The sequence below is a fragment of the Metarhizium album genome, assembly GCF_000804445.1.
Source record: "Metarhizium album ARSEF 1941 chromosome Unknown scaffold_3, whole genome shotgun sequence".
NCBI classification, from domain to species: domain Eukaryota; kingdom Fungi; phylum Ascomycota; class Sordariomycetes; order Hypocreales; family Clavicipitaceae; genus Metarhizium; species Metarhizium album.
This window is the reverse complement of record NW_024467577.1, coordinates 872,603-899,381: the sequence shown is the minus strand read 5'-3', so window position 1 is coordinate 899,381 and position 26,779 is coordinate 872,603. Positions and strand designations below refer to the sequence as shown.

Below are 26,779 nucleotides of genomic sequence, written 5' to 3'. Positions count from 1 at the left end.
GAGGAAGACGAGGAAGTATTCACAAGTCGTCCACCAACTGGCAAACTTCGATGCAACGTTGTTGAGGCTCAAGGTCACACAACTTGTCGACGTCAAAAAATTTGGGCCAAGCAAGGGAAGGTGCATTGGCTCGCCTCTACCAATCGCGCTAGTCCATGTTTAGTAAGAGGGGCAAATGCGGCAACGAAAAGTCTTGGAGGGGCATTTTTTTTTTCTCGGTGACTCGGCGTAACCATGAATATCCAACGCACACAGCTCAGGCCTCACGGGTGAGAGCATCATTGACCTGTTCTGTTGATTATAAGACCGGTAGGAAATCACGACTTGAACTGTCCGTCTACTGCCATTCAATCCCGTAACCCCACGCAACGCCGCCGTATGCGCTGACCAGTGGGCAATGTAGAGCTCGGATTCCCTCCCCAAGACTACTTTGGTGGGGTTCTTCGACGATCACTCTTCATCCGGGTATGAAACAGATAATTGGGTGGTAAAGAGTTGGAGGCTAACACGGACATGTAGCTCAGACAATGGCTTCGTCGGACGTCCCCAAGACCTGCAAGGTCATTACCGCAGAGACCATTGCTAAGAACCTCTTGACTGAAGTCAAGGACACGCTGGCCAAGGTCCAAGGAGATAGCCCCAAAGCCCCAACGCTGGTTGCCTTCCTGGCAAATGGTGATCCTGCTGCGGTCCAGTACGCCCAGTGGTCAAAGAAGACTTGCGAAGACAAGTGAGTAGAGCAGGGTGGACGGGGCGTTTTGCAACTCAAAGCAGACAATCGTAGGAGCTGACAGTCTCCAACAGTGGCTTCAACTTTGACCTCCGTACTGTCGACAAGGATCTTCTCGAGGAGGAGATCACGAAAGCCAACGAGGATGACCTTGTCGACGGTATCATTGTATACTATCCCATCTTCCCCCAGAACCCCACGCATGACAAGTACGTCCAGGAGACTGTAGAGCTTGCCAAAGACGTCGAGGGCATGCGCCACAAGTATCTTTACAACATGTACCACAATGTCCGATTCCTGGATCCTCCGGAGAACCGAAAGAAGTCTATTTTGCCGTGCACGCCACTTGCCGTTGTCAAGATTTTGGAATATCTTCAGATTTACAACCCCATATTGGCAGCGGGAAATCGTCTATTTGGCAAAACCGTCACCGTCATCAACCGCTCCGAAGTAAACGGCCGACCTCTGGCTGCTTTGCTAGCCAATGATGGTGCTACTGTGTACTCTGTTGACATCACTGGAGTCCAGCTGTTCACCCGTGGCCAGGGTATCAAGAACCCGCGACACCAGGTCGAGGACAAGGAGGGCTGGGGCTTGAAGGACTGCCTGCCCCTCAGCGACGTTGTTATTGGCGGCGTTCCTGTGGAATCATTCAAGGTTCCTACAGATCTGATACGAGATGGCGCTGTATGCATCAACTTTTCTTCATACAGGAACTTTGACGGGCCCGCCATTAAAGAGAAGGCCTCCATCTATGTTCCGTCTGTTGGCAAGGTGACGATTGCCATCTTGCTCCGCAACCTCGTGGTAAGCACTTTTTTTTTTGTAAATAAAATTTGACAATGCAGCCTGAGCTAATCTCCGTAGCGTTTGGTTGCCAATCGTCCCTCCAAGGACGACGCCGACAAGATTTTGATTCAAGCCAAGACCGAGGCGTTTGCTGATGATTAGTCTGGTATCCTATTTGAGATTGGAGTGGGCCAAGAGAAGAAAAGAAATAATTCACAAGAGGGATGATGGGCCGCTTACATTCCTAGGGCAGATACGGCAAAAAAGAAAAAAAAAAAGAGAAAAGAAGACACTAGACTCTACGACACCTCGACCGACATACAGCCCGAAGACATGCTACTATGAAGTCGACGTTTGCGAAGCATTATGTAAAAATACAAGGATGAAGGACCCAACATCGCAGTCATGTGAAACAATTGGCCAAGATGGATGATGGATGTTTCTTCCATGCCGCAATGTACCTCGGCCACGTATTGCAGTAGGTGTCCGTCGTCGCTGTTGAGCGAGACGGGAGGCAAGAATGTATCCGGTTGCAGCGGTACATGTTTGTGTCCCGTGGATGGAACATGGCCACTCTTTTTGTTTAGCTGTTTCTGCCTACCGAGTCATTGGGCTTGAGCCTCACATGGCAAACAACACCACTACGGTCGCGCCGGTGCCTGGACACGGTCACATGGGTCGGCATCTTGCGGAAGACGGGGTCGTGGTCGCGGGGGGCAAACTTCAGGATAGATAATGCGTCGAGTCCTCGTGTACGGATACTTGCGGATGACCTGGGAACGCACGCACCGACAAATTTGATGAAAGGCGGCAATTGGTGGTGGGGACGGAGCTGGGACTGGGAGCGTACAAGGAGTACACGTCTCCGTACTCGATACTAATAATAAATGGCACCCGGACGGCAGCGGTGATGTGGATGCGCAAATCAAAACGGTCGGTGGTGACTGGTGACGAGGGCCACTTGCGGGCGCAACCTGAGAGAGAGTCGAGTTTTTTGGCTTTTGGCATCGGCGCGCTTTGGCACTTGTCGAGGCTACTGAAGTACCTCACACTCTAGTACTTGCTTACATTGGTTACTTACCTGAATAGGTAAGTAAGTAAAGTACTTATCTAGGTACTCAAGTAAGTACAGGTACTCAAGGTGCTTCATGTACGGGGGAGGTAGCTGTGGGTTCCGGTGGAGGACAAAGCTGCAGGCGGGCGGCAAGGATGGGAGCTTGAGGACTAGATTTGTAAATTGTGACGGCAGCGATAAGTACGTAATGATAGCAGCGACCGATATTGTTGTTGCTCGAGTGTTTGCGTGTGCAACACGGATGCATCATGGCCATTGAACCTGTGGCCTCGTCGGCAGGTCATGGATGCGTCTTGTCTCTGCCTGTGCCTCGGGCGCTTCTGCCGTGACCCGTCTTCCGGTACGTGCTTTTGTGGGTGCCAGGAGCCGTGAGTGACACCCAATCAATTGCCTCCCCTGGGCCCTACACGCCCCCCTTCCCCCGGACGCTTCCAGACGTCCGCGTCCCAGGTGCCCCTTTCCGTTCCTCCCAGAACGAGCAAGGACTAGTTACTAACTAATACCTCGTGGGAAAGTAACTACCTTGGTAGTTTGGAGACCCGCCGTCGTCTCGTCTCCGGCGGAGACGAACAAACGCTTGCAGGTGGCAGAAATCATGTTTGTGGACCAGGCACACACACGCCACTCACGACGGGCCAAGTCGACCTGAGTGAGTTTGCTACTAGTCCTCTCTGTTGTTAGTCTTGTTCGTGCGTCTACCTAGCCAGCAAGTACAATCGGAATAACTTGGTGCGTGGTGCTCCCACGCCCTGGGCGGCTAGGCTCCAGATGATTTAAACTGGGGGTGGGAGAAAACAGAGAAAAAGAAGCACGAAGCCCCGTGACGTTCTTGTTGCGCATCCGCCTTTCAACAACCTCAGCAAACAACCGCCCGCGACCGTTTCCTTCGACGAGGCTTCATCATGGTTATTCGCATCGGCTACTTCTACCCACAGACGTGACACTTGCGAGGACGGACTTTGGTCATTCATTGACCACCTTTTTTTTTCTTTTTTCCTTCGGCATCAACTGGGGACACGACTTGAGGGGAGACCCGTGGCCCGGGACGAAGCGCATTCTGTGTCGCGCCTGCCGCAAATCGCACATCGCACATCGCAAACCGCAAACCGCAAACCGCAAACCGCAAACCACGAAACGCTCCTCAGGCTTGAGAAGACGAAAAAGACAAAAGAAAAGAGAACGTCCTTGCCCTCCACCCAACTTGCTGCGACTGCGCATTCGAACCCTCAACGACGCCTGTGCGATTCCTCCTCATTCATGGTGTCCGTGTCTGCCATTTAACCACAGACGTTGTGCCCGAGGCCAATGTAACCGGCCCTGGTGCAGGTTCTGGACCTCGCAGGCTCTCCCGGCAATTTGCCAACCATTGAACCATTGACCTCTCGTCCCGTCTTTGGGTAACGCTTAAATTTTGACACGTTTGGCTTGCTTTGGGCTCATCCTTCGAGGTACCTGCGTGACTCGGGCGCCTGGCTGCGGTGCTGATGCCCGGCCGAGGACCTCAAAATTCCAAACCCATTTAGACTTCGTCCGCCTTGGAACCCAACCGACTCAACCGACTCAACCGACGCCACTCCTCGTCGCGCAACCACCCCGCGTCTACCTTACCTGGCTACTTAGGTGTCTAGGCTTGCCCGGTATGGCCGCCCGCACCATGGTCCACGGTGGCCGTGATACCCGCCACGATGCCTTCGCATCGACAAACTTGTCCTACCGTCCTCAGACAGCATCACCAACCTTGACGAACCCTGACATGATTCTGCCAGACTACGACGAACCTGAACATGTCGACGGCCGCTCCCATCCACTGTCGGGCCCTTGGCATAATGCGCATCCCCCCCGTGACCTGGACGGCTTCTCCCAACCTGGCTACGTCCCTGGACCACTTGCTCCCACGACGCCCATCATATACGGTAATGGCACCATGCTCTCGGATATTGGTGAGGTGACTGAGGTCGAGAGCACTGCCGGCCACCCGCCGAGTCGCAATTCCTCCGGCTTTTCTGGTACTCCTGGTACCGGCAGCGGCACACCTGTACGCTCCTCGCCGACGATTGGAGAGAGGTCGCCCAAGAAGAAGCCGCATGCTGCGAAGCGCGAACGCCGGCTCTCATCTGAATCCACGAGCACCATTCAAACCATCGACGATGGCCCACTGGCTGCCTTTCGTGACTTTGATGACTCGGTCAGTGTAGATGACAGCAATTTCCAAGGAGATGACGAGGAGAGTTTGGCAAGCGAATACGTCGATGAAACGTCCGTTCACCCCCCTAGTGCTGCGGTTATGCTACCTGGTCACGGGCTGAACGAGCATAGACTTTCCTCCAACTCGATCAGCAAACGAGCCGAGCAGATTCTTGCCAATGCCAAGCATCGCCTTCTGGTACGTAAACCTGAGCAGAGGAGGACGAATACGAAAATAAATGTCGCCATAATAGCGAGCCCCTCCCTTGCAGGGGCACCGCCCGCCAAAGACTGTAAGGACATCTTGCTAACCCGGGGTCTCTAGACTATGGAAGGCAATCTTAATAGCGCCAGGACGTTTAGCTATTCAACCTTGTCTGAATGTTCCACACCGTCCCCCGGTCCTCGTCCGAATAGCTCGACTCACGAAAAATTCCAGACCAACACCTCGAGCCACTCGAGGAATGTGAGCGAAAATGGCTTGCAAGGCTCTGCGCGCAAGGCTGTACTCCCTCAACGATCTGCCAGTGCTCTTGGTGCAGCTGGTGGCTATCGCCAACACTTGACCCCTTCCAGGGGTACCGACGGTTCACAGTGGAGGCTCGGTCCAAGTTCCCTCAAGTCTTCTCTGACCTCTATTGACTCGGCTCTAGAGCGGCTCGACGAAGATGGAAGCCAACGAGACGAGGACCACCATCGCCCTTGCAGTCAGGTTGCAGCCCTGGGCAGTCCAACCTTTGGATTGCCTACCCAGGTCGGTATGACGCGGTCCCCCTCCGCTGCGCAGGTGCGAGACCTGCAGGGTCAAATGCAAGGGCTCAAAGGCAAGATCTCCTCGCTGAGGCAGCAGGCGCAGGCAGATAGCATGAAAAGGCGTAGCCTACAGAGCATCAGGGCGCCCAGTCCTTTTACGCATGCTAGGTGGGATCAGGGATATACAAGCCCGAAACAAAGCGATACGCCAGAGACTGGAAGCCCTGACTCGGCTAACCGATTGAACGGAACCAAGCCAGGTTTCAAGAACGACAAGTCTCCAGAAGAGGTGGGAGAGGAAGAGTCGGAAGCACAACTGAAGGGTGATGTGGAGGCTGGTTCTCTCCCCGGTGTATTTCAGAAAGGCGACGAAACGCAGGACACGGTCCACTTTCAAGCGGCTCGGTCAGCAGACGAAGCTGCATTGAATGGCGAACCAAAAGCCTCCCGCCGCATTGACTATGAGCAGGATAAGAGTCATCCTCAAAATGACCGAGTGACCGAGAATGACCAGGAGGACCGAGGTGTGGAAGAGTTTGCGGACTACGGCAGCGAAAGCGGCGAATCACTCTATCACGATACCCATCAGGAGCCCACTGACATCTCGCACGAAGATCGAGAGGACGCGTTTGATTATGAACATTTCTTCTTGCACTCTGCCATGGGCACCCTTAGCCGGCAGCGGATGTCCAGAAGTGACAGCGTGGGCAGCGAGGGATCTCAAGATTCTGTGGAAACCACGCGCGGTCCGGCCGCGAAGCCTGCCCGACGACCCAGCATTGATACCTTGGCTTCCGTCGATTCCTTTGCGACTGCCATGGAGGGTAGGGAGAGCCGTAGCACCGTGTCTCGCTCGGCGAGAAGCGGCGATGGGTTCGTGACACCTGCGGCCAATCACGAGGACGGAGACAGCTCATCGATAACAACCAAGCGGTCGACCTTTGGCCGGTCCAGCCATGACAGTCCAAGTGGTGGCGGCAGTGGTAGTGGAAGCGGCAGCGATTCTGCCGAGTACTACCGAAAACACGCCCGCTACAGCTCAGTCATTTATCGACCCATCAGTGCGAGCACGACATCCACGCTGCACCGCCCGTCCGTCTCGTCGTTCGAGTCGACAGGGACAAACAGAAGTTTTCCCCTCGTCAACAAAGCCAGACTGAGCCAGGGAACCTTGACTCCGAGCGAATCACCCGACAACCAGCTCAAGCAAGTCGCCGAGTCACTCATGAACGAGACAAGGAGCATATGTGACCAGGACAGCGCGGGGGCGGGGAGCGGACCACAGTCTCCTGCAATACAGACCCTGTCACGAGAAGACCAAATGTTGGTGGAACAGGTCGTGACAAGTCTGGGACGATGCGTCTTGGGTCTAAGTGAGGCTTCGCGCCTGGGTACCGGGAACCACGACGAATACAGGGAGAGAATAGAAGCGGCCAGAAAGCTTCTCGAGAATATTGGTGACTGAATAGTGTCTCGATGAATACTAATCTTGTGTGTGTTTCTGGACCTACGACGCTGATGACACGACTTTGCGGGAGTTGGGGGGGCGGGACAAGGACCACGGGGCGGCAGGTGATTATACGCATCTACCCTTTTTTCTTTCTCATATTTTCCTTTCTTCGAAACGGCCGGCTGGACCTCGGGTTGCTTATTTCTCCGACGACGGACACATGCTTCCTTTTTGCCCAAGTACAAACATTTTCGATACCCTGTATTTGCCTGGCTGTGGGACAGCAGTCGTGGCTTATTTGCTTACAGTTGGCAGTCGTGCACATTAGTACATAGTGACGGAACAAAATATAATAAAGACATCAAGTTTACAAGGAACACGTGAGGTCAACACGAAAGCACAGCTTCAAAAGTGCGTGATTGGCCATTGACGCGCCAACGGCCGGGAGTCGGGACAGCAGCCCGTGAACTCCGTGACTGTCCGTCTGAGCCGAACCTGCGGCAGCGACGCGGGGAAGGGAAGCTTCCCGTGGTCGCGCCCCACTCCCACAACCCACCCAATCACACTCTTATCGATCGCGGCAAAGGGTACCAAAAAAAAAAAAAAAACGACATCCCCAGAATACACACACCGCCAAGCCTTTCCCTTTCCTCCCAAGGGCGTCGAAAACCGCGCTCCCCGGCCGGCGACGCACTCCCCCCCTTCTCCCTTCTCCGGCTCGTCGTCGAGCAAGCAAGTCCAACAGAAGACAGAAGAAAACGTCGGCATGCACGCGTCGCTGACGTCGCGCCTCCTCACGGAACTGCTGCCGCCCGAGGTCGCGGTCTCGGTGCGCACGCACCTGCTCGACCCGCGCGCCCTCGCGTCGCTGGGGCCGGTGGTCCAGCCGCTGGCGGACAGGACGGCCGCCGCCGTCGCGGACAACCAGGGCGTGACGGGGCTCGTGGCGCTGCTGTGCGCGGTGACGGCCGTGGTGGTGGTCATGAACTGGATACGGAGGCTGATACTGTGGTGGGCGCGGCTGGTGGCGAGGGTCGTGTTTTGGAGCGCCGCCGCCGCGCTGCTGGCCTGGGTGTGCAACAGGGGCGTCGTGGAGAGCCTGAGGGATGCCGCTGTCGTGGGGGGCAGGGTCGCCGGGTACCTGGCGGTTTTGAAGGACTTCTGGTGGCAGGAGTATGAGCGCTACGAGGCGCGCGAGGGGAGGGCCGCGGCGAGGGGGCGGTGACGGAGCGCGCGGAGGGACGGCATGGGCGCGGGGACCTGGCGGGTTCTATTGGTGTCTTGCTTTTGTAAATACATTGGGGATGATGTGTGCTGGGCTGCTTGTTGTTGTGGCTGCGTCTTGGTATGGGCATTCTGGGGCTTTGGTCACGCATACGGTTTCGTGCTGGCGCGGATACTATCACGATTTCTCGTCATCAAGTTGGTATTTGCTTCTCGAGTTATGGACCGAAACGCCGTCGCAATGCTGATATTCCACAAGAACAAAAGGGGGGTTGGCACGTGCACCGGTCACTCTGCGTCTTGGATTCCGTCCTCGTCGTAGGGTTCGTGGGGGTCCTGGGCCTCGTGGAACTGGATACAGTCGTCGATGTAGCTTAGAATGGCACCCACGCTGTCCTCGTTTGTCACGTCTAGCTTGAGGTAGTTGATCATGCTGAAGCTCTCTATCAAGCCTGCCACGGCACGGTTCAGGCGGCGGAAGCTGGCGCCCTTCATGATCTGTTCAGTCTCGTCTGGGCGCCGCGGTTCGACGCCGTTGTCGTCGCCTTCGGGGCCCTCGGCGGCGCGGCCCACGGGGTCGTCGTCCAGCAGGCCCATGTCGGGGGTCAGGAAGCGCTTCAGATCCTTCTTCTTGACTTGGTCCTTGACGAGGTCCATTTTGGAGAGGACGTTGATGTGGGGGACCTCGAGCATCAGCATGGCACTCATGGCGCTCAGAGTTCCGGCAAAGAATTTCGCCCGGTCGACGACAAAGGTGGATTCGACGAGGTACACGGCGGCCATGCGGATGTCCAGCGACCCAGGTTGCGACAGGTACCTGACTAGAGCCGGCAGGATGGGTATGTGCGTGTAGAGCTCAATCTGGCCGGGCATGTCGATGATGATGAGATACTCTTCCGTCAGGTTGTCCAGCGCCTCGGTGAGCCAGTCCAGATTCTCCATGAGAAACTCGAAGCAGTAGACTAGACCGCCGTTGGGGCCGAGGCCGACTTCCTCCATGGCATCCTTGAGCGAGATGAGCTCCTTGATGTCGAGGTCGGGCGTATGCTCGAAAGTCTCGGCCGCGGGGTCGAGGTTGACGTAGAAGGCGGAGCGGCGGTTGAGCTGGAGATGGGTGATGAGGGCGGCGCAAAAGGTGGACTGCGTACGGGTGGAACGTGAGAATGTTGTCACTTGAACAGAGCATGTTGCTTCCTCTTCTTACCTTGCCTGCCCCCGCGGGGCCCATGACGATGGCGCCAAACTTGCTCATGGCGTTGAAGGGTCCAGCCCAGATGGCGGCTTGCCGATGTAGTTTGACGGGCAGGGGACGTAGAGCCGACGAGTGGGAAAGGGGACGAACGAGGATTGTGGCTATAGCAGCGAGCAGCAGGCCGTGGTCGCGAGGCTGGGCTTCTTTTTTTTTTTTTTCCCTTCCGTTCTTCCTGAGCTCCCAGCCGGCAGGGCGTACGGAGTGGAGCAGTATTACTCCGTGCTGTGACTGGCCAGTGGCGGGCGCGCCATCGTGTTTGGCTGACTCCCATGTTCATGTTCCATCCAGGGTGTCCACGCCAGCCTCTAGCTCTCGGGAATCAAAATCCGGCGCCGAAACTAGTTGCTGAGGTCAGAGAAATTTTGCAGATACTAACTTAGTTGACTCACTACTTACAGAGTACCTCGACGCGATCGCAGATGAGATTCCAAAGAGCCTGCAGAACAGAAAGGCGGCGGCGGTCTGTGGGCCGAGGCAGGCAAAAAAGGCAAGACCGGTCCCTACAACAAGCCGGCGAGGCCAGCTCCTAACCCAGCTCAAGCACTAGGAATCGTAGTTTCAAGAACCGGAAGCACATAGTAATGTGATGGTAATAGCGCCCGGGCTGTGAGAGGTCGAACAGGTCGGACAAACCATTGCGCCACAGCTGACCATGACCAGTACGGAGTAGACGACAAGGCTGGCGAGGACCGACCTTGGCCGGGGCCGCAAGGAGACGACTGGCGTTGGTCGGCGTCTCAGAGGTGCGTGCCGGGAACAGAGCAAGAGAGGGGGCCAAATTACGGCGGCCGAGCGAGAATGACGATGGTGCGAACACGTTCAGCCCGTACGACACGACACAATCACAATTGCCTTGCCAGAAAGGAGTAGTGCTTCGTGCTGCCAGATGATGTTGGTTACTGGAGTACCTAGGTACCTAGGTACTTAGTCGGCTCCTTTGTCCACGTTGGAGTGCACAGGTACCTACTCCGTAGTCCGTACGGGAACATGTACATCTTTTCCTGCCCTGTGGTACCGACCACGTAGCGCGTACTGCTCCAAAGTACGACACTCCCGTGCTCTGCTGTCGGCGCTTACTGGCTCCGAGATGGCGCAATCTTGCCCGGAAAGGTGGCGGCCGTCGCCGCCCCTCATCGCTTCCGGCCAGCTCCCCGAAATCTCTGTTAGCTGTCGTACTCCGAGGTACCTGCGTGTGCGACTGCGTCTCGGCAGTGTCTCATGTACTGGGAGTCCCAGACACTATGTCCTTGTTGTGCCGATTACATCCCATCCCGCCCTGCCAATTTTTTTTTTCCTGCTTGGCTGCCCCTCCAACCACCATTCGGGTTCGCGGCGCATGCAACTTTAAGCCGGCCCCCCCCTCAGAAAATTGTCGGCATAAAACCTCTCCGCCTCTTCTTTCTCTTCCTCTCTTCCACTACATTGTCCCCTTACTCCGCCAGCCCTGAGTGCCCATCGTAGTGGTACGCGATCCCGTGAATTGCACCGTTGCCCAACAAACTGCACGAGGCCCTTTTCCCGAGTTGCTAACCAATTGCTGACTTTGAATTTCTCCTGTGCAGTTTATCGCTTTCCAGCCCGTTGCCGAAGCCACACAGACCTTTCTTACTTTGTTTGCCCTCCCATCCTTACCCTCATCTTCTCCTGACACAACATATACACAATGCCTGGCGTCAACGGCACCAACGGATCTGGCCCTCAGGGCACCTTTCTGTTCACCGTAAGCGACTGACCTGCACTCAAATTCGTCGACTCGGGGGGTTCCAGGCCCTCGCAAAGAGATGGGCGGACAGGAGAGACGGCGAATGCATCAAAGGGGGCGCTCAAGGCTGGTCACTAACACATGTCATAGTCCGAGTCTGTCGGCGAGGGTCACCCCGACAAGATCGCTGATCAGGTCTCTGACGCTGTCCTCGATGCCTGCTTGGCTCAGGATCCCCTCTCAAAGGTCGCTTGCGAGACCGCCACCAAGACTGGTATGATCATGATCTTTGGTGAAATCACCACCAAGGCCCAGCTCGACTACCAGAAGATTGTCCGTGACGCCGTCAAGGACATTGGCTACGACGACTCTGCCAAGGGTTTCGATTACAAGACCCTCAACCTGCTCGTCGCCATTGAGCAGCAGTCTCCCGATATCGCTCAGGGCCTGCACTACGAGCAGGCCCTCGAGAAGCTTGGCGCCGGCGACCAGGGAATCATGTTTGGTTATGCCACTGACGAGACCCCCGAGCTCTTCCCCCTCACCCTCCAGCTCGCCCACAAGCTCAACGCTGCCATGTCTGCTGCCCGCCGTGACGGCTCTCTTCCCTGGCTCTGCCCCGATACCAAGACCCAGGTCACTGTTGAGTACAAGCACGACCACGGCGCTGTTGTCCCTATCCGCGTCCACACTGTCGTTGTTTCTGCCCAGCACTCTGCCGACATCACCACTGAGGAGCTTCGCAAGCAGATCCTGGAAAACATCGTCAAGAAGACCATCCCCGCCAAGTATCTCGATGACGACACCATCTACCATGTGAGTCTTTTCTCCTCGGCGCAAATGGTCAACAGTGATGTATTTCGAGTTCGCCAGCTGACCAACTTCGCAAGATCCAACCCTCTGGTCTCTTCATCATCGGTGGTCCTCAGGGTGACGCTGGTTTGACTGGCCGTAAGATCATTGTCGACACCTACGGTGGCTGGGGTGCCCACGGTGGTGGCGCCTTCTCCGGCAAGGATTTCTCCAAGGTCGACCGCTCTGCTGCTTACGTTGGTCGCTGGATCGCCAAGTCCCTTGTCAACGCCGGCCTGGCCCGCCGTGCTCTTGTTCAGCTGTCCTATGCCATTGGGGTTGCCGAGCCTCTCTCCATCTACGTCGATACCTACGGCACGTCGGAGAAGACGTCCGATCAGCTCGTTGAGATTATCCGCAACAATTTCGACCTGCGCCCTGGCGTCATTGTCCGTGAGCTCAACCTGGACCGCCCCATTTACCTGCAGACTGCGAAGAACGGCCACTTTGGTACCAACCAGTCATTCAGCTGGGAGCAACCCAAGCAGCTCAAGTTCTAAGTTTGCGTCCTTTTCATCCTGGGACATGTATGGAGGGAATTCAACAAGCCTTCTATTTATCGCTCATCCAATCTTGCGGTGTGTTATAATCGGCATTTTCGTGCACATTCTGGCGGCGTACGGTTCTCAACGAAACCATATAATCTCCCCACAAAGAACGTGGGGGCGGGTGGTTTCAGGCATGACTATTTTTTCCCAGCTCTTTTTCTGAAAACCATTTTGTTTCCTCATTACGAAGACCACTCTCATGATGCCTATTTTTTTCTTGTATTGGAACGGAGTGGCGGCGTCTTTCAACAAAGACACTTTTGGGACAAACCTGCATTTGTGAGGCGAAAGCAAATCGTCAAAGAGAGACTTGCATTATGATACCCCTACCCAAGGGCAAACTTTTAGAGAAGCGTGCTTACCGGCGTTTGGGGGACCGAAGAAGAACTTCAACATCTTTTTTAATTCCCCGTGTTTCTCTGGCCGAGCTTGTGCAAGTCAGTCAATCAGTCAGTCAGTCAGTCAGTCAGTCGTACGGGAAGCAATGGAAAAGCGAAGCGAGTTAGCTAGTGATTGACCATTGAATCTTGGGGAATATTTTACATTAGATGAGGAAAGGATACTTTCTGCTGCTGTGGTAGATTACAGCTAGAGACCAAAGAGACACCTGATGAGGGAGGCAGTGATTGAATCGTCCAGCTAATGGCTTGTGTGTGACGTGCTGTGCGCAGTTGTATTGTATCTGAACGCGGGCAACCAGTCCGGATGTCTCACGCCTGCAGCTATATCTAGGTAGGTGAATCGGGGGTTGGCTGTACATGAATCACGAAGATCAGGGGCAGACGAGAACTATGGCTCATGAAGGTAGCAAGCATGTGTTGCCATGTCCCGCCGCCGCCGCCGCGGCATCTCCTGCGCGGAGGAGTGCACACAACGACGCCACTCATGAATATGCACGACCAAGCGCATGGGCTACTTGAACAGACGGACAATGGGCGCCGCGGTCCCCATGTCCCACCCACGGCGAGGGGAGGCGGGGGACGCCCCAAGCCGGTGCGCGGTACAATAGGAGAAAGAGCGGCAGAGAGACGAAAGAGGCCGTGGAGAGCCTGAAAGGATGTTGAAACGCTCCTGGGCTGCTTAGCTGTGGGCGTGGTGCTGGCAACAGCAGGCCCGTGTCGCCGGCTCCTGACGAGGGGGCGGCGGCGACGTGATGTCCTGTCCGCCGTGCGGTCCGGTCTCGCGCTCTCCCGTGGCGCGGATGGAGGCAGGCAGGCGGGAGAGAAGCGGGTTGACGAGGGTCTTTCTTTTGCACAATAGCTTCACAATGCTGTGTACGGGGCGGTAGCTACATTGTGCGCTGGTGAAAACCATCATGTGCTTTGTGGGTGCGGATAGATGACGGCGTCGGGTGTCGGGTCCTTGCAGCTGTAACAGACCACGAATGGAAAGAAATGACAAGTATAGATGAAAAAAGACAGAGTGAGGGAGAGAGATGACGAAAACAGGGGAAGAGGAGATGCCGTTTCCTGCGTCTGTTGGTGCAGGGAGTAGCAAATCCACACCAGGTCAAGATGCTCCGATGCCAGCAAGTTGCCGCGACGACTCACTGCTCACGCACTCGACTGCCCGGGAGAAATAAAGTACACGGTAGAACCAGTGTCATTCGGCGGCATTGGCATTATTGCTGCGACAATGACAATGGCCCCGGCGTCGGCTTGGCTTAGCGTACGGAGTACTTTTGCTTGGCTCGAGATTGAGATTGAGGTTGAGATGAGGCGCAAGCTATCGTGTGCTGCTGCCGGTGTCGCCCCTCTTTTTCTCTTTCTCTTTCTTCCTCTCTTTGAATACTTGTTTTATGTGTTTTTTTCCCCTTTTCTCCTCGGGAGTCGGCCCTCTCGTCATAGCACGTGACACGAGCCGGTCTCGCTTCACCTGCATGCGCATATCCAAGGAGCAGGACTCGACTCAAATCGAAGCGTTGGTGATTTGCCCAATCTGGTAGGCCATGTAGATTTCGCCAATTAACCCATGCCAATCGAGCACGGGGGCCCCCCTTTTTTTGCTTCTGGCTGCACCGAGTCTTGGCCCTCCCCCGGGCATGCTCGGATGATAAAGGCGGTTGGTTGCAAGGCGGAAAGGTAACCAACCTACCGAGTACGGAGTACGGTCATGGTAACTACCAACAAGGCAGGGAACAGAAACGTCTGCAATGCAAGCATGCCGTGTGACCGAGATCTGGGTGAGATGCGAGCAGCGCCCCCCCACGGAACACCGTGTGTTGCTGCACCGGTGAAGCTCGCGACGACGAGCTTTTTTTTTTTGGACTTGCCCCTTCTTTTTGATGTTGCTGCTGCTGCTGCTGCTGCTGCTGCTGCTGTTGGTTGGAGACATGCGTTGGCAGCACCCTTGAGACCGGTCAAGGAAAAATGAAAATACAAAACTGCCCAACGGTTCCGTTCCGTTTGGTCCCTGGCGTCGTTGGTGACTGGCAGGGAACTACTAGTTAGTAGCAGCAGCAGCATGAGTAGCAGTACTCCGTAGTGACGCGGCTGATGCCCGTCCCGCGGGTGTACGCCATCCCCGACAGGCAGGACTTTGCCGCTGCGTCGCCTTGAGCTCTGCGTGCTCTGGCCATTTGAAGCCGTAGCGTTTCTCACGATAACTCGGATCCCAGGCCGTGCGTCGAGCGAGGACCGCAAAGATACCCCTGTGTTACATGCATACACATGACGGTCTGATAAGCGACGTGTGTGGTTCCCGGGGTCCCCGCCTCGGTGTGACCAAGGGATGCAGGGGATCCAAGGGTCCGAGGGCCGTCGTTGTGACAGTCGCGGGCTACGGGGTCTTTTGCTGCTGCGGAGGAGCAGTTGGTACTGTTCATGTCATGCCATGTCATGTCGGCGAGGACGCCCCTTCTCTTCCCAACGAGCAGGGGCAGCTATTGTTGCTGATGGCTATTGTTGCGCTGTTTTGCTGGCTGGACGACTCGGCGTTGCGTGCTGCCGACGGAGACGTGGTTCGCTCGCTCGCTCGCTCGGTCGGCCTTGCTGGCCGAGGGGGGAGGGACAGATGGAGATTCTGCGGGGTGCTCTGCAGTCCATTCTCAGTGCTGAGTCCTGACGGCGTCGTTGAATGAATCTCGGCAACGCAATTTCAGCGGGAACGCACTATCGGGTTGCTCGCTCGCTCGCCCGGTGTCGGGACTCCCCATCCCACCTAGCCGCGCCATTCCATTCATTCCTTGTCTGGCAAGCGCTCGAAACGGCTGGGTGCCACTCGTAGCCGAGGAGAAGTTGGAGGCAGTGGATGGCGGATGGCGGATGGAAGTGGCAGAACGGAAAAGAAAAGGGGGGGCCGGATCGCGCACGGATGGACAAGTTGTGTTGAATACACATAACTACTCCGTACGCATCACGCACGCACATGGGCGACAATGACTTTGGGATTTGTGCCATTTGTTCCTCGTGCAATGCAAAGATCGACTCTCCCCCGCAAAAAAGAAAATCAAAAGGCAAAAAATAAAAGGCCCTGTTCATGACGCACGTTCCTCGTCGCCAACACCCAACTCCCACGATGCCGCCGAAGTGCTGCCTCAGGCGACAGCTCACCTCGCCGCGTCTTCGAGATCCCCGTGCATGCATGGCGTGACGGCTCGACAGACTCGTCTGTCCGTGGTGTGGCCACGGAGGCGGACATGGGCAAGATACAATTTGCCATTCGCAATTTACAATACAGCACAATAACTACGGGACAATCGCAGACGTTGGCCGCCGCTCCCTGGATGACATGACGACACCCCTTTCCACACATACAGCCAGCATACTCCGTACGGGACACACACACGTCGTACTCGGTAGCCGCCACCGCGATCCATCAGTCTGGTTCGCACAATCCGACAGTCTGGCCGACTACGCCTCGTGGCCCTCTGTGGCGGCCCACGGGCGCTCAAAAGGAATCCCTCGAACCACCAGCCAGTCCCATTGTCGACTACTGACCACGGCCAGCTTCAACGAGGCGCGCCGCCCGTCAGTGGACGAGACGGCCGGGCCATTTTCTCCGTCCGTCCGTCCGTCCGTCGTCGCGCCCTCGGGAAACGCTCGAGAGCAGCAGCATCGTGGCACGCTCTCACGCGCCTCCCTCGGGCATAAACGGACGCGCCACCGCTTTTCTCCCGCCGGATTCTAGACGGACATGAAACACGGGCCAGCGTGCCCGGGCAGAACTGCTTCAGTTCAACCCTGGGAACCACCAGTCTGCAGCCAAGACAGACACGAGCAGGGCGTAAAACATGGCCCAGGCCAAGGAGGGGTAGGGTTCGCGCATATCGACGACTCGCTTCGTCCCCCGCACGAACAGGCTACAGCTTAGGTTTTCGTCGGTGCAATCTCAGGCCCAAAACCCCTCCCCGCCCGTGTGGATGTGGATGACTGTCGTCCTCGGGTTGCGACTTTTTCGGCAACGAGCAAAGGAACTGGCTCGTCTGGTCGCGAAAGAACGGTGTGTGCTGCCAAAAATAAGACGGTGGTGATATTGTCTCCCTGCCATCTTCAACGAGAAGGGGACCAGACCGAAAGAAAACGTTGTGCGCCGTCGTCCTCGCATGTCCATTGGCGGCCAACGGGGAGGAAATATGTCTCGCCCAACAACCGGTGGGACGAAAATCTTGAACCTTTTTTTTTTTACCCTTTTAAAGTTTTTACTGCCCTTTTTTATTTGATCCCCGATACAGAGCGAAAAGTACTCCGTAAAAAGGCAGACATTTTTCGGGCAACAGCATAGCATGAATAAGTCCTAAAAAATAGCCAACTAGCTGTTCACTAATCACGATGCCCTGGGGGCAGCAAGTTTCTATCATTTTTATTTTTCATCCTTTTTCTCTTTATTATTTATTTATCATTATTATTATTATTATTATCCAAACAAAGACGGGCCAATCCATCCCAGACGTCACCCAGATGTCCTCTACGCACGGAGCGGATCCCTCGTGGAGCGGGTGTCCGGGACCCGGACGCTAAGCCTAATGGGGGCGTCAATTGGCCGACGGGCCAGCCCCGATTTCGACAACAATAGCAAGTGTGTGGAGGCGGACAATAGCAACATGACCACGGGCAACGTGTGACGACTGATGGCCTGGGGAGCCGCGGGAGCAGCTGCCTGGCGAAAAGTTGGCTTACATACATGCCCGTGTCGCACACGCACGCAAACATCACAGAGTTGCAGTTGCACTCGCCCATCAGCTTTCCTTGTCGAGGCAGGCGGCGAGGAAAATATGCGGACGGGTGTCGTCTCTGCACGCCTTTTTGCCGGCGGGCTCGCGCGCGCTCTCCTCATGGCGACTACGTACTTTCTTCCGGCATCTGCTTCTCTGATTATATAAAGTCAACCAATGGGTGGAGAGCGCGGCCCTTGTTGGTCGCACCGTTTCCGCGGTCAATCTCTATACCCCGACATGAGCCGCCGCCAAGGATGTCATCATGATCATCATAATAACACGGACAAGAAGAAGAAAAAAACAAAAAATTCCCCTAGGGAGAGCAAAGCACCGTGCCGGCAGGCTAGCGCAACACCCAGCTGCGAAGGGGAGGAACGAGGCGTCGCTGCCACCGTGGACTTTGTCCCGGCGACAATACCACGGCCGCGCGCCATATCTGTGAATAGCAGCACATGCCGGGGCGTCTGGGCAAAAGAGGCTGACGTGGTGTGCTCCCCGCAGGTCCGCCCGCCGTGGTTGCGCTTCCCATGGAGCCATGGCTTGTCCCGCCGAGCTGGTTACGGGCGGTTGTGCCGTCCAACTAGCCCTGACCCGTCATTCACCACTTGCCGTTGCCAAAGCACAAGGCATCATCATGCCATCCATCGTACCGACTTGCCATCACGACCATCATCACCGCCGGTCCGGAACCTCGCCCCTCTCCACCCACCCCTTGCGAGGAAAGTGGCCGTAATCATCTCAGGGCGGCAACTCGCCTGCCCATTCCCGGTTGGGCCTCCGTGTAAGTCGAGCCATTCAGTGCCGCCGCAACTTGCAAGCACCGCGACAACGGATCGAGGCAGAATCTCCGGTGCGCGATTGGTAGCCATCCAGAGGAGGGAGAAGGCATCACGACGCGCCATGTGCGTCACGGCATCACATGTATCGTACACACAGAGAGCTGCTCGACTGCTAGCTACAGACGCCGGGGCAGTTGTCCCAGCCAGCTCGCTCACCAACGTGACAGCAAGAACAAGCCCACAAGCAAAGCAAGATCAAGACACGACCCGCCAGCCAAGGGGGAAGACGAGGGGAAAACTGGCAAAAAAAAGAAAGAACTGCCATTCCGTTCATCACCATCTCGAGGCCAAGAGGCACGACAGGTTCGTCGGTACGATATGCTCACGGCCCCTGTCGAGCTTGTTTGCCTAGCGGCGGTGGAGGAAGAAGTAGAATCTGTTGCACTCCGTACTGTCTGTGGAGGAAAAAAAAAAAAAAAAAAAAAAAAAAGACCCCCAAGTTGACAGTAGACAATACTCCGTACTCCGTACATGCAGCATCTTTCCAAGGGGGGGGTGTGCGCGCAGTTCACACACACGCACACCCCCTCCCTGGCCGTGGCGAGAGGGGTGCGCGTCCAGGGTCCAGGGCCGGTCTGCAGAAGAATAGGCCGGCCGGCAGACAGAAACGCACACCCCCAGGTCAGAAGCAGAACAAGTCACGACGCCCTACGCCGTGCCGTACCAAGCGCCGATGTCCCTGTTTTACTATTGCTCTCGTCACAATTTTTTTTTCCCCGCCTTGCCATTGATTCTGACGCCCGGGTGACCCGTGCTTCCTGCAGGTCCGTCGGCTGAATGGATTCGAAATGCCATGCAACAAGAAGAATGGAAGAAAGGAGGGAGGGAGGGACGTGATACGACCCAGCTCCGACCATGCCGTGTATCTTTTCAAATTATATTAGACTGCCGCTTTTCCGTCGTCCCTCCAAGCATGCGAGGATCCGCATCTCCGTTGCCCTCTGCTGCATCATCTCCTTGTCGGTATCATCATCGTCCTACCCTTCATCCGTCCGTCTCGGCTGGGCTTTTTGAGCTGCCGTCCACGCCATCATTTTGCCAGTCTTTACGCGGAAGAAAAGCTAAACTTCAGCCATCATCCCAACAGCCCGGGCCTCTTACACCACTTCATCCCGAGACATTGTTTGGAATCCCACACCACGTCGCTCGTTGGCCTCGACATCAGCGCCGCTCCTGTAACAAGGCCGAGGAATCGTGCCATCGTGGCGCCAGACTCGAGCCTGTCAAAACCTCGAGACACCCTTCCCTTTTTTTTTTCCGGGCCTTGCTCAGCGCAATTACTGTTGCACCAAGGACGCCAAACCCAGCGGCGGCGGCGGCTAACAGGACCTTTGGTAACTTGGATGCGACGGGTGCCGCCAACCGCATTGTGTAACCCGGCGTCTTTTGATAGTCGGGATCCCGGTTTTCCGTCAAGGTCGTGTCGGGGCCCCTTGGGATCGGCTATAAACACATTGCTGCTCCCTACTCCCGTCTGTCCCTCCTTGCCCATCTAGCCTCGAGATCACCTGGGAACAGAACAGACACCCTATTTCCCTGGCTCTACTTGTCCAGACATTCCAAGAAACACATCTTGGCGTTGGCAGGCTCTCCGAGCAAGCACCACCAGACACCCATTGCTGCAACACAACACTGCGGATTCTTTCGTCTCTAGCTGGACGCGCAACCACCCCTTGCACAAGACCACCATGGCCACCATGGAAGCTACCATCGCAACAATCCTCGACCCTCGGGGACACCTCTTGAAAGAAGCTGCGAGCGGCGTCTCTCCCCCGCCGGCATACTCGCCCCAGCCGCGACGGCTCAGCAATGCCCAAGTGTCTGCTGAGGAGGCGCGGTATTACCACAGTTCGCCTCGGCAGCCCGTCATGATGGGCCGAGAACCCGTCACCGCCATCATCACCGGCGAGGACGAGGCCGACGCCGAGGAGGGCCAGTCGCCCATCAGCCTGCGGATCAATACCTCTGTCAGGATCTCGAGCAACAACAACCTCGTCTGCTGCAATACCACGCCGGCCGAGAATGCCAAGGCCATTGCTCGTGCTGTCGTCGTTGCGCTCCAGGAGAATAGCTCTGGCCAGTGTGGCATCCCCATGATCGACGAAGACGGCCGGCCTAGACCCGTCAGAATCGAGGTCGACGCCGGCATGGAGGTGCAGGGCATCGGCAACGTCATTGGCAACGAAAAGGTCATCAATGAGGTGTTGAGGCAACGGAGTGAGCTTCGTCGCCGGAGAGACGACGGGGAGGATACCGACCGCCATGATGGACCCGCCAAGCGCAGGAGGACCGAGTGATTTGGCGTTGGGGCTGGTCGAGTCGGCTTCTTGTCTATTGACTTTTTTTTGCATATACATACATACGAGGTTGTGGGATACCCCCTCTGGCCGCTGCTGACGGGAGCGGTGCGAGCCAGATGTCTGTTTTCGGCGTTGGCGAACCTGGGTAAAAATTTCATCATATTCTCTCTCTTTTGGCGTTTCACTCCATAATCGCCTCGGTGAACTTGTTCCGTGCAATAGAGAGGCTCTGCCGCTCTCTGCTCGATTCCGTGACCTGGCTGGACCCCGTGGCCCAAGGTTGGAGCGTAATGCCGTGTGCCAGACACCACACCACACCACGCCAGGCAGCCCAAAGGCGCTCTGGGCTCTCGCTCGCATGTCCGGCTAGTCTTCCTCTTCTCATGCATTCCCAGGAAAATGGGCACGCTTCCCACTTCCCGTAGCCCCTTCCAAGTCGTCGGGACCAGTCAATCGCCTCAACAAGTGCCTTCGTCACGACGGACTAGTTACCGGTGGCTTGGATATGGCTAGCAGCCATCCATCACACCAGCAGCCTCGTCCATTACCGTTCCAGCGGGCTGGAAACGCTAGTGGCCACATCGTGGACGGCACTTTGTATTCATGGCGTCCCGGTGCCAGCCAGTCTTCCCCCAGCGACGTGGCCCTCCTCTGTTCTATTCAGGCTGGAACCCGGTGATATTCTTCCTGGCGCGAGAACTGCCCTAGGCTTCCAACCATTGATGATTGCATCGGCCACCCCCATATCACTGGTAGCAGAGCAGACCCCCTGCACGCAGCGTGGCGACCATCATGGTAAGCCTCAATAGCATTAGCGAAATCACTGCTGTGCCGCCGCCTTCAACGACATGGAGCGACCTTGTTGATCCTGGCTGACTCGTGGGCTGCCCGCTCACCCCATCTATTCGAATCATCTCTCTTTTGCTCATTGGGGACTGCACGCGGCGTCGAGGTGGTCTTGGATTGGTCGGTCCTCTGATTAACATTAGCTGCCCAACGTCACTCACGTCCGCGCAGATGACCGGCCAATCCGGACTCGCCCGTGCTTCCCTTCCAACCAAGGGCTCATCCGCCAGTAAATATTGCTGTCCTCAAAGCTCACGAATGGCGTGCGGGATGCTTCTTCAGCTTGCCCCCATGTTCTGCCCCTCTTTCCCAGGGCTGTCCGCATCCGTGCCATGGCCCACCTCCACAGCCACCATCCGCAATGGAGACTGCAACCTGTCCGGGGTCGCTGTAGATTTTCGATTTTTCCAGACAATCGCGAGCTTTTCTGATGCGCTCAACAACCAACTTCTTCCTCGGTCCTTGTTCGTTCTTTGCAGCGACTTCATCGTGGCTGATACCCCCGAGCCTGTGAGGCCCCATGTCATCCCGCGACAATGGCCAGCTTCACCATTCGCAACCTAACGATTCATCCAATTGACCTCGTTCACGTCCAACGGTTCGAGTGCGACAAAGTCAAGCAGGGAAATGTTCTTAAAAACATGACGAGCGCCATTTCTGGCTTTCTCAATGCTACCGAGACCATTTCTCATGAGATACACCCGAGAGGGAATTCCATCAAAGACGACGATGTTTCCATCCGTGTCGAACCCTTTCAAATTGCTGGGACGGATGTCCGGGCTGCTGACCCAGGAAGGGAAGTGGTTCGTTTGACTTTCAAAACGGAACAGCATTGCTATGAGACCGATGTTCCCAGCCCCAGCGCGAGATCGGCTCTTATGAAGAAGCTGGACGGCGGGCCTCATGATTTGACTGTCGTATATGTTCCGAATGGCGCCCTGATTGCAATCTTCTCGTCCGCCAAACTCCATGCCTGGATGCACGAGCTTCAGGACGAGTGGCCGCTCACCGTCCTTTCCATTCCCGGCACTCATAACTCGCCTACTTGCTACACAGCGCTTCCCTCGGTCCGCTGCCAAGCTGTTGGCGTTCCAGAACAGCTCCAGAATGGTGTCCGATTCCTCGACGTTCGAGTGTCGGCTAATACAGACGACGACGTCCTCACCCTAGTCCACAGCGCTTTTCCGATTTCCCTCAGCGGAAACAAATACTTTTTCGATATGCTTGAGGATATCTACAGCTTCCTAGAGCAAAATCCTAGCGAGGCCATCATCATGAGTGTGAAGCGAGAGGGCACCGGAAAAGGCACTGATGCTCAGATGGGCAAGTACCTCAAAAGTGGCTATGTCGACAAGCGGGCTGACCGCTGGTGGACCGATTCGAGGGCTCCAAACCTTGGCGAGGCCCGTGGCAAGATTGTCCTTGTTCGCCGCTTTGGTCTGGATGATGACATGAGAAACGAGGGCTTTGGTATTGACGCCCAGGAGTGGCCCGACAACTGCGAGGATGGCGTTGGAGGACGCGCTGGCTTTCGCATTCAAGATTTCTATGAAGTCACTGAGAGCCAAAACATTGAAAAAAAGATTGAGTATAGTCGCGGTCACCTTGAACGAGCTGCAGAGCAGGCCTTCGCACTTGCCGGAATGTCCGACTACAATGCCGAAGCTCGCCCTCCACCCTTCTTCATCAACTTCCTTAGTGCGAGCAACTTCTTCAACGCATCATGCTGGCCTGAGAGAATCGCCGCCAAGGTAAATCCAGCTGTGATTGAGTATCTTTGCGGGAAGCATGGCCAAGAAGGTCAGGGCCCGAAGCAGCTCAGAGTTGGCACTGCCGGAACCGGCGTCGTGATTACTGACTGGGTAGGTGCCAATGGTAATTGGGACCTCATCCGCTGCATCGTCGGCATGAACGCTCGCCTTCAGCTTCCAAAGTAGAACCTCATTCAGGACAAAAAAAAAATGTGTGGGCATTACACGTCTTTCACGAATGTAGAAAATAAATGTGGTAGAGCAGTAAAAATTTATATTGGATGTCTTACTATGCGGTCAATCATTCATTTGCATCTGTAAAAATACCAAAGTCAGCACATATACTTGCAATGGTTGCGAAGCAAGATAGATAGGCGAGAGAAGCCAAGGTCAGTTCTCCAAGGTGAAAAGGATGCTCATCATGATCAAGTCAGCTAGAGCTAATAACGTAAAAGTCATCCTGATGGCTGGGCAGTGATACACTTGATATATGAAACATGCTCACCATTAATGATTGACACATCATCGATGTTCATAGACTGTTACGAATACCTAAGAAACAAGTCAGTCCCTGTGTGTGGAAAGAGTCCGCAAAGGTTGAATCAACATATCTGTGCCATGTTAGTACCTTGCGCTGTGCAAAATAGCTTGCTGATACTTACAGAAAACATCAGAAGTTTGGTGTGTTCATGCGCCGACAATCAAAAACGAATGTGGATCAAACAGTGTGAATACTTGATAAACTCATCATAGTGGTCTTATTCAAAGAGGATTCATCTCAATTACCTAATTCAGATACGCGTCAGTTGAGTGCTTTAATGGTAGTCTACACACGAGTTTGTGCAAGCCAAGGTCAGGTGACGAAGTGTCATCCAGAGGTCCTGACCGTCTCCCACCACAAGGGTTGTACGACCTTGCTTTCAAGGGTGAGAGGTGGCAGGGCTCGATATGTCCGCCCGTTCGTTCAAATATTCATCATATGGTGGCAGCTGTCATGGAACCGAGGGGGGATCTTTGAAGTACCTGTTGGGACCAGCATTAGCCACTGCACATTTCATGGAAGCAAAAAGGCATGCAATAAATTCTCCTGTCAGACAAGGCTGAAACTAATACAACAATATCCACATCATGTATTAAGCATGAGGAATCCCTAAGGTGTCGTTTTGATCATCACTTGGAGAGAACTTGAATGCGGGCCAGAAGCTGTGTAGTTTTACCAACCTTTCTAATATTAAGTTGGTCGAGATCGGTGAATGATTTGGGAAAAATCGACGTCTGTTACTTCAGTGGGTTAGCAGAGGCCTTATGAGGCAGTACTGGTAAAGAAGAACTGCGATTCCAAGCTTCTCAGTGTAATTCTAGAGTTTGCTAGTCACCATGGTTTGGTATGAATTGGATTGTTCGTGTAAAGAATTCATCACAGAAAATCGTGGAGCGAGAGGAATAGAGAGGAAGCCTTACCACTTATCGCGGGCACTGCCTTGTGCTAAGCGAAGGAACCGGCGAGCACTTGCTCCCAATTCGAAGCCCTGGATGGTGGATTTTTTGACGAAGGAAAGGGTGGAAGGATTGAAACGAAATGCAGGATTTTTTTTTATGGTGAGAAAGTGAGAATGGAGCATCTAAATGCGCTAACCAAATTAGACTAGCCTTTTTGAACCCGCGACAGTCCAAGAGTGGCTAGGATGTGGCGGTGGCGGTGCATCCGGTCACTCCCGGCCGCGGCATGCGTGGCAAACCACAAGTGAATCTCAGTACCCATCCTAAGAACTAATATAAGTAGGATGTCGCCCAAGGCCAAAAGCCAGGCTCACAGGCCCCTTCAACAAACAAACCGCCCCCCCCGCTTTCATCGGAAGACGAGCAGCAACAACAAACACCAACATGGCGTCCCAAGGGGCAATGTGGGGTCTCACGACCCTGCGATTCCTGAGGTTCGCCGTGGCTAAAACAACAAAGGCGGTTCGCATCAAGATCGCGGACGCTACGAGACCCCTTCAAGGCCAAGTACAAGCCATTCCTGTGCGAAGCGGATATACCGGACGCCAGAGTATTCACCCAGTGGCGCTATCGAAACGGCAGAAACGCGGTTTAAGGTGGTTCTCTGGTACTACTGCCCAAGACATCAATCATCTAGTCCGGCGATATATCAGCTCGGAGCGTACAGGGGCCTCTCGATTCGACAGATCTAAGCTTCCTTCCTCAAACACATCCCGGAGAGTTGCCCAGTTCTCTGGACGTGCTCCATTCGCAAACACGCTACGGCCCAATCTCACTGGTGGTGCCATGCCACGAACCGCCGGAGGATACAGTATTGGTGGCGGAGCGAGATACTTTTCTCACACACCTGCAGCTCCAGCCCAGGTCGTTCAAAATGTTTCTCAAGCAATGAGAGGATTCCTCCTTTCCGGCAAGAAGCTCCGATACGATGGTATCGGACCTCATGGGGAGCGCCGATATCGTGCCGTGTCGATGCTTGAAGACGAAGCTATGAACAAGCTGGCTGCCGTCCCCAGTTTCACTCCTGGCTCCTTCATCGACTTCCAGATGAGTCCCATCATCACAGCCCTGAGCCCCCTCGCCGCCGCTGTCGTTCGTGCCTCCGGCGATTCCATGTTCCGGACTGAGGCAGTTGTTGAGTCCATGGTTCTCGATACGGAAGGGTTCCTCGAAGTCCTGTCTGTAGACTTGCGTCGAGCACGGAAGCATTTGAAGGCAGTCATGTCCGACCTGCAACGGTTAAAAATGTTGGGAGGGCTACCTGTTTCGTTGGAACCAGGCGGCAAGCTTCGTGTTCGCTTCCCAGGTACAGACGCTACATCGGTTGAGCGGCTCTGTGACGACATAGGGATCGAGCGAGGCATCATAGGCCAGGATCCTGGCTTTGATTCCGTCGCCCAAGTCCGGGTAGCTCTCAAATTTCCATTCGCACCAGAATCCGAGCGAACGATCAGCTCACCTGGTGGATCAGCCCGATCGCTGACCGGTTACGAGCTTGATGACGGAGAGTCTTTATTGGAGGACGACTCTTTCGTGAGAGAGGCATTTGCATGCGAAATGGCGGAGAGCCCATGGGCCTCCGAACCCGAAGGCTATGAGAGCATGTCACCACCAATCCAGTCCCCAGAGAGTCTGCCGAACGAACTTTATCGTTATGACGAAATATACCGATTTTTGGAGGAATGTGACCGAGGCAAAGGCAGGCTGGGGTGAGATTTGCGAGACTCATGGACGGAATTAGAGGGTAAAAGGGCTTGTCAATTTGTGACGTGAGCTGGGGCGGATCTACACTCTTTAGTAACGACTATGTGTGTTGTGCTGCAGCACAC

The 26,779-nt window shown here is 55.3% G+C and overlaps 7 protein-coding genes across 7 annotated transcripts; 6 read left to right on the top strand and 1 right to left on the bottom strand.

Moving 5' to 3' along the window:
- Positions 1–527: 527 nt before the first annotated feature.
- Positions 528–1,681, top strand: MAM_02039 (methylenetetrahydrofolate dehydrogenase; the record flags this gene model as incomplete). Its single annotated transcript, XM_040820838.1, has 3 exons — positions 528–730; positions 805–1,537; positions 1,598–1,681. The coding sequence occupies 3 exons, from the start codon at positions 528–530 to the stop codon at positions 1,679–1,681; spliced, it is 1,020 nt and encodes a 339-aa protein (XP_040681181.1).
- Positions 1,682–4,233: 2,552 nt separating this feature from the next.
- MAM_02038 (uncharacterized protein) lies at positions 4,234–8,206 on the top strand (the record flags this gene model as incomplete). Its single annotated transcript, XM_040820837.1, has 3 exons — positions 4,234–4,977; positions 5,104–6,988; positions 7,602–8,206. 3 exons carry the CDS (start codon positions 4,234–4,236, stop codon positions 8,204–8,206), a joined length of 3,234 nt encoding a protein of 1,077 aa, XP_040681180.1.
- Positions 8,207–8,493: 287 nt separating this feature from the next.
- Positions 8,494–9,457, bottom strand: MAM_02037 (putative protein family, ATP binding protein; the record flags this gene model as incomplete). Its single annotated transcript, XM_040820836.1, has 2 exons — positions 8,494–9,345; positions 9,410–9,457. 2 exons carry the CDS (start codon positions 9,455–9,457, stop codon positions 8,494–8,496), a joined length of 900 nt encoding a protein of 299 aa, XP_040681179.1.
- A 1,663-nt stretch (positions 9,458–11,120) lies between these two features.
- MAM_02036 (S-adenosylmethionine synthetase) lies at positions 11,121–12,511 on the top strand (the record flags this gene model as incomplete). Its single annotated transcript, XM_040820835.1, has 3 exons — positions 11,121–11,177; positions 11,310–11,975; positions 12,050–12,511. The coding sequence occupies 3 exons, from the start codon at positions 11,121–11,123 to the stop codon at positions 12,509–12,511; spliced, it is 1,185 nt and encodes a 394-aa protein (XP_040681178.1).
- A 7,730-nt stretch (positions 12,512–20,241) lies between these two features.
- MAM_02035 (uncharacterized protein) lies at positions 20,242–20,850 on the top strand (the record flags this gene model as incomplete). Its single annotated transcript, XM_040820834.1, has 1 exon — positions 20,242–20,850. The coding sequence occupies one exon, from the start codon at positions 20,242–20,244 to the stop codon at positions 20,848–20,850; it is 609 nt and encodes a 202-aa protein (XP_040681177.1).
- A 1,385-nt stretch (positions 20,851–22,235) lies between these two features.
- MAM_02034 (Phosphatidylinositol-specific phospholipase C, X domain containing protein) lies at positions 22,236–23,636 on the top strand (the record flags this gene model as incomplete). Its single annotated transcript, XM_040820833.1, has 1 exon — positions 22,236–23,636. One exon carries the CDS (start codon positions 22,236–22,238, stop codon positions 23,634–23,636), a length of 1,401 nt encoding a protein of 466 aa, XP_040681176.1.
- Positions 23,637–25,334: 1,698 nt separating this feature from the next.
- On the top strand, positions 25,335–26,663 carry MAM_02033 (uncharacterized protein; the record flags this gene model as incomplete). Its single annotated transcript, XM_040820832.1, has 1 exon — positions 25,335–26,663. One exon carries the CDS (start codon positions 25,335–25,337, stop codon positions 26,661–26,663), a length of 1,329 nt encoding a protein of 442 aa, XP_040681175.1.
- Between the last annotated feature and the right edge of the window lie 116 nt (positions 26,664–26,779).